The sequence below is a fragment of the Lipotes vexillifer genome, unplaced genomic scaffold (assembly GCF_000442215.2).
Source record: "Lipotes vexillifer unplaced genomic scaffold, Lipotes_vexillifer_v1.1 scaffold806, whole genome shotgun sequence".
NCBI lineage: Eukaryota > Metazoa > Chordata > Mammalia > Artiodactyla > Lipotidae > Lipotes > Lipotes vexillifer.
In genome coordinates this window covers 445,987-451,986 of record NW_006783439.1, presented here as the reverse complement: position 1 = coordinate 451,986, position 6,000 = coordinate 445,987, and the positions used below count along the sequence as shown (strand labels likewise).

The 6,000-nt window shown below is 38.1% G+C and overlaps 1 protein-coding gene across 2 annotated transcripts in view; it reads right to left on the bottom strand.

The window, feature by feature from the left end:
• AGTPBP1 (ATP/GTP binding carboxypeptidase 1) overlaps nt 1–6,000 on the bottom strand; it is a 171,944-nt gene that overhangs the window by 124,293 nt on the left and 41,651 nt on the right. For both annotated transcript variants that reach the window (XM_007456113.1, XM_007456114.1), the window contains one exon: nt 3,287–3,411. In XM_007456113.1, the coding sequence (XP_007456175.1) occupies nt 3,287–3,411 (125 nt within the window). The remainder of the gene's footprint in view (nt 1–3,286; nt 3,412–6,000) is intronic.

The following is a 6,000-nucleotide window of genomic DNA, read 5'->3' as shown; positions in this document are numbered from 1 at the left end:
TCGGAAGAGATGCCATCCAGGACTTTCATAGCTAGGGAGAAGTCAATATCTGGCTTCAAAGCTTCTCTCATTAAGGACTAATGCATCTCATGACTTGAAGTTGAAGCCAATGCTCATTTACAATTCCAAAAATTCTAGGGCCCTTAAGAATTATGCTTAATCTACTCTGCTTGTATTGTATCAATGGAACAATGAAGCCTGGATGAGAGTGCATCTGTCTGCAACATGGTTTACTGAATATTTTAAAGCCCACTGTTGGGACCTACTGCTCAGAAAAAAAAAAGATTTCTTTCAAAATGGGACTATTCACTAACAGTGCACCTTGTCACTCTGATGAAGAGCTCTGATGAAGATATACAAGATTAGTGTTGTTCTCATGCCTGCTAACACAACATCCACTCTGCAATCCATGGATCAAGGAGTAATTTTGCCTTTCAAGTCTTCTTATTTAAGAAATACATTTCATAAGGCTATAGCTGTCATAGGTAGTGATTCCTCTGATGGATCTGAGCAAAGTCAGTTAAAAACCTGTAAAGAATTCACCATTCTAGACGCCATTAAGAACATCTGTGATTCATGGGAAAAGGTCAAAACATCAACATAAACAGAAGTTTCAAAGAAGTTGATTCCAACCCTCATGGATGACTTTGAGGGATTCAAGACTTCAGAGGAGGAAGTAACTGCACATGTAGTGGAAACAGCAAGAGAACTAGAATTAGAAGTGGATCCTGATGATATGACTGAATTCCTGTAATCTCATGATAAAATATTAACAGATGAGGAGCTGCTTCTTATGGATAAGCAAAGGAAGTGGTCTTGAGATGGAATCTACTCCTTGTGAAGACTGCTGAAGTGACAACAAAGTATTTAGAACACTACAAAAACTCAGTTGATAAAGCAGCAGTAGGTTTTGAGAGGATTAATTCCAGTTTTAATAGAAGTTCTACTGTGGGTAAAATGATATCAAACAGCACCACATGCTACAGAGAAATCATTCGTGAAAGAGTCTGTGTGGCAAACTTCACTGTCTTATTTTAAGAAATTGCTACAGCCACCCCAGCCTTCAGCAAACACCACCTCAATCAGTCAGCCGCCTTAAATATTGAGGCAAGACACTCCAACAGCAAAAAGATTATGACTCACTGAGGGCTTACATTTTAAGCAATAAAGTATTTTTTAATTAAGGTATGTACATTTTTTTAGACATATGCTATCGCACACTTAATAGATTACAATACAGTGTAAACGTAACTTTAATATGCACTGGGAAACCAAAAACATCATGTGACTCACCCTATTGCAATATTTGCTTTATTGCGGTAGTCTGAAATCGAACCTACAATATCTCTGAGGTATGCCTGTAGTTCCACATATGAACCACAGCATATATTATAAATAATTTATTATTGATAATAGTTGTATAATGTAGTTATAATGTCCCAGAGTTTGGCTACATCAAAATTAATTCAACCATTCTCCATAGTTGGATATTTAAGGTTGTTTCTTGATCTTTGACTTTACAAACACTGTAATAAATACCTCCAAATATTCTTTTATATAATAAGATTTTTATTTCACTCAGATTTCTGAGAGTGAAAGTGTTAAGTAAAATAGCAGGTGCACTTTAAATTTTAATAAACATTGCCAGATTCTTTCCTTCAAAGTTTATAATAATTATTGCACCACCTACAGTGTATGAGAATACCCTATTTTCCATGCCTCCAACGGCACTGGATATTGTCATTCTCTAATTTCTGCCAATCTAAGTAGCGAGAAATATCTTAGTTGTTTTCATTAGTAATTCCTGACTTTTAAGAAAGTAAAGAACCTTTTCATATGTTTACTGGTTATTTGCATTTCTTCTTCTTTGAGCTGTAAATTCCTAATCTTTCTCTCTCAAATGGATAGACAACTGGATTATCCTATAAATAATGATGGGACAATCTTTCACTACTAATTTACACTGTGTTAACTATAAACAGAGTCATTGTATTATACAACCCCAGGGGGCAATATTCAGGGGCTGGCTCTCCCATTTGTGGGTGGCAGGGTGGGGAAAAGGACAATCTCTGGTAGTGGTATGACTAGGGGCATTTTCAGTAGTGATGTTGGAGTCAGGACTTCTAGACTATGATGGGAAGAGTCTACAGTGGTGAGAGCAATTATACGCAAGTAGTATCTATAGGTTTGGATAATTTGTTTTCTTTGTTTTTGTTGGGGTGTTTTGTTTTGTTTTAAGGAGTTATTTCATATGCGAATACAGTGAATATACCTGGTACATCTATCTATCTTTGCACTAATACAGTGACCATCCTTATACCTTTACCTTAGTTGATAAGCACAATATTTCAATGACCTACACCTCCAGAATAATGAAATAATAAAAAACTAAATAAATTAAAATAATTGTGAATTGTCTGGATCTTAATTTTAACAGAATGCCTTCAATGTATCACTGTTAAATATAAAGGTAGCTACTGGTTTACCCTTATTTAGAAAAAGAAAAATCAAGGTTTTTTTTTAATCAAGCACAGATTTTGGAATCTTAAATTTCTTTTTTAGCTCCTATTGAGATAATCACATGGGTTTTATTCAACCTGTCCAAATAATGCTATACTGATATATTTCTTGATATTAAAATTGGACTTATTCATTAATGTTTTATTTGGGATTTTTCAAATTTAGGTTCCTGAGTGCAAAGTTAATACTTTTCTTCTCTTGTACTCTGTCAAGGTTTTGATACCAACTAAGTAGTACTAGCTTCATAAAACAGATAAATTATGCCTAATTACAGATATCACTTATTGAACATTTTTAACATTATTTTTACATGCTTCTCATGTAAATTACATGATAATTACATGATATCTCTTATCTCTATTTCAGAGATGGTGCAGCTAAGTCCTAGAGATTCAAAACTTCCCTAAGGTCACCCAATCACTGAATGACAGGGCTTGCATTTCAAAGTGGGGAACCACACTAATAACCACTATAATACCTGCCATATTTTTGTCAACGTTCTAGAAAAAGTAGTACTGGAATTAGGTGTTGTCTGAAAATTGGGGAAAGGGGGGCATTCATACATAAGTAAACTCATAATCATTTTTTAGAAACAATGCTTTGAAGATCAATTTCTTCCACAGTTATTCACTTTTCTACTTCTTGAGTCTATGGGAGAAAGTTCAATTTTTACATAAAACCATGTATTTATCAAAAGTCTGAACATTCTTAGCATCTACTTTTAAAGAATTAAGAAAGCATTCCAAAACAAGAGATTAAAGTTTACCTTGACTCTGAGCCAGATGAAGAATTTTTGATGTAACATATCTGGCAGTATCTGATTCTGTAGATTCAGTATTGATCTTCTCCAGCTGAGCCAGGAGTCCCACAATCCGAGAGTTATTGGTAAGGCTAAAAAAAGAATGTTACTTTAAATTAGGGCACATTCTACATCAATTGCAAATAAAATACTATAAAGATCAGTGTTAAAAACAAATCAAAACAAAATTCTACCCTTCTAAAAACATTAAGCATTTACACGTCACATTTCCTTACTCTCTGTTAGAGCTTAACATTGCTATGTTCTGTTGATTTACATGAGAAACATTCTATTTCAGGAAACCACAAAAGTGCATTCAACCCTATCCAGAAATCTTTTATCACATTCTGACAATTCACCTTTCCCCTCTCCAAGCAGACTTTTTATACATTCTATGCTTTCCTCAAAACTCTAACCATCCCTTCTAACCCACTCCATTCTCAGTTAGTACCCTGCTTCATAACTATTATAAAATCAAAAAAGAATACATTCATTTTCCCACAAACAGTTCCTTAAAACTCTCTGATTCTCTACCCACATTCTTTCTTCGTTATTCCCATTCATTATACATTTGCACATTTGGTGCTATTCTAGGTACTGCCAACAGTAAACAAAATGAACAAAAATTCCTGCCCCTCTGAGTGAACATTCTAATGGGACAAATTAAATACATAAATAATTATATAGTACGAAGGAGGTAGGAAGCACTATGGAGAAAAGCGGGTTGTGGGAATAAAAGATGCAAGGGTGCGGAAGGTTGCAATTTTAGACAGGGTGGTCAGGGAAAACTTTGAGAGGGTACCATTTAGGGAAAGGCCTGAAAGGAGTAAGAGAGTAAACGGTGCAGATACCCACAGAAAGAGCTGACCAGAAGAGAGTCACAATCATCAAAACATCAAGGCAGGACCATGCCTGCTGTATTCAATTTAGAGTGAGATGGCCACAGCAGACTTAAAGGAGAATAACGGTAAAAGATGAGGTCAGAGGTGAGGGTGGGGTAGAAGAGAGCACAATCGTTTAGAGCCTTATAGGCCACTGTAAAAACGTTGACTTCTTGCAACCAGGTGAGATGGGAAGTTTTTGAGGAGAAGAGTGATGTGATCTGACTTGTATTTATTTATTTATTTATTTATTTATTTATTTATTTATTTATTTATTTAATTTTTGGCTGCGTTGGATCTTCGTTGCTGCACACGGGCTTTTCTCTAGTTGCAGCGAGCGGGGGCCACTCTTTGTTGCGGTGCGCGGGCTTCTCATTGCGGCAGCTTCTCTTGTTGCGGAGCATGGGCTCTAGGCACGAGGGCTTCAGTAGTTGTGGCTCACAGGCTCTAGAGCACAGGCTCAGTAGTTGTGGCACACGGGCTTAGGTGCTCCACGGCATGTGGGATCTTCCCGGACCAGGGCTTGAACCCGTGTCCCCTACGTTGGCAGATGGATTCTCAACCACTGCACCACCAGGGAAGCCCTGACTTGCTTTTAAAAGGCTCTCTCTGGCCAGTATGTTGAGACTCAAAGAACAATCCCTCCACTGGCATGCCTGACCCCAGCCCTTCTTGCATTCCCAATGAATTTGTTCCTTCAATTAATCTTTCTCTGATTCATCATTTAGCTCTCCCTTTCAACTGGATCATACCCATTGGCACACAATATGATCCAGGAGCTCCCACTAGTTACCACCCCATTTCTCTGCTACTCCTTGAAGGAAATGTCTGTACTTGACCTCTCCATTTCCTCACATGTTGTTCACTTTTTCAAACTACTAGTTTGGCTTCTGCACTCTGAGGTCTCCCCAAAACCTCCTGTGGTCACTTCTTTCCTTGTCAGATTCAGAATCTCAGCCCTATCCCAATCAGCTCCTTCTTTCTCCACTTTCTCCCTTGGGCTTCAATGGCTCCATATTCTCCTGATTTTCTTCCTATCGCCACTTCTTTTAGATCGACTCTACTGGCTCCTCCTCCAACAAACCTCTAGATGCTGAGGACCCCCCACAGCTCCATCCCCAGCCCTCTTCCCTTCACTCTCTCCATTCTACTGCCCCAAGCAATCTCATCTAACCCCACAGCTGGGGGTTAGATTAAAACCGATATGCTGCCTGACTCCTACATTCAACTCCAGCCTCAACCTGCTCCTCTTCCAAATCTTAACTTTCCCAAACTCACATGAAACCATCAGTTGCTCAAGACAAAAATCTAGACTCCCTTTCCCATGCCCAGCTCAATATTAGCTCCATCTCTAAAACACCTCAAATCCATCCACTTCTCTCCATATCTTATTATTACTACCCAAGTCCAAGCAATCATCATTTCTCACTTGGCAATTACAGCATCCTAAATAATCTGCTTTCATTCTTGCTGCCCTCATACTGGGATCCAAACACACTGGCCTTCTACCAGTTCCTTGAATATAGCAAGTTTCTTCCCAATCTCAAGGTCTTTATATGTGCTGTCCTCTCAACCTAGAGGATAATTTCTGCCAGTTCTTCATATGGCTGGCTCCTTCTCATTTCAGGTTACAACCTGAAGATGTCCCCACTTCTCCACCAGCCCCTCAGCTTCCAATATTAAAATGTGTCCAATGATGTAAGCTTCACAAAGGTAAAGACCTTGCATGTCTTATTCTATATAAGTAGTATTTCGAACAGTGGCTAGCACAGAATAGGCAATACCCAGCTATATCCAGAG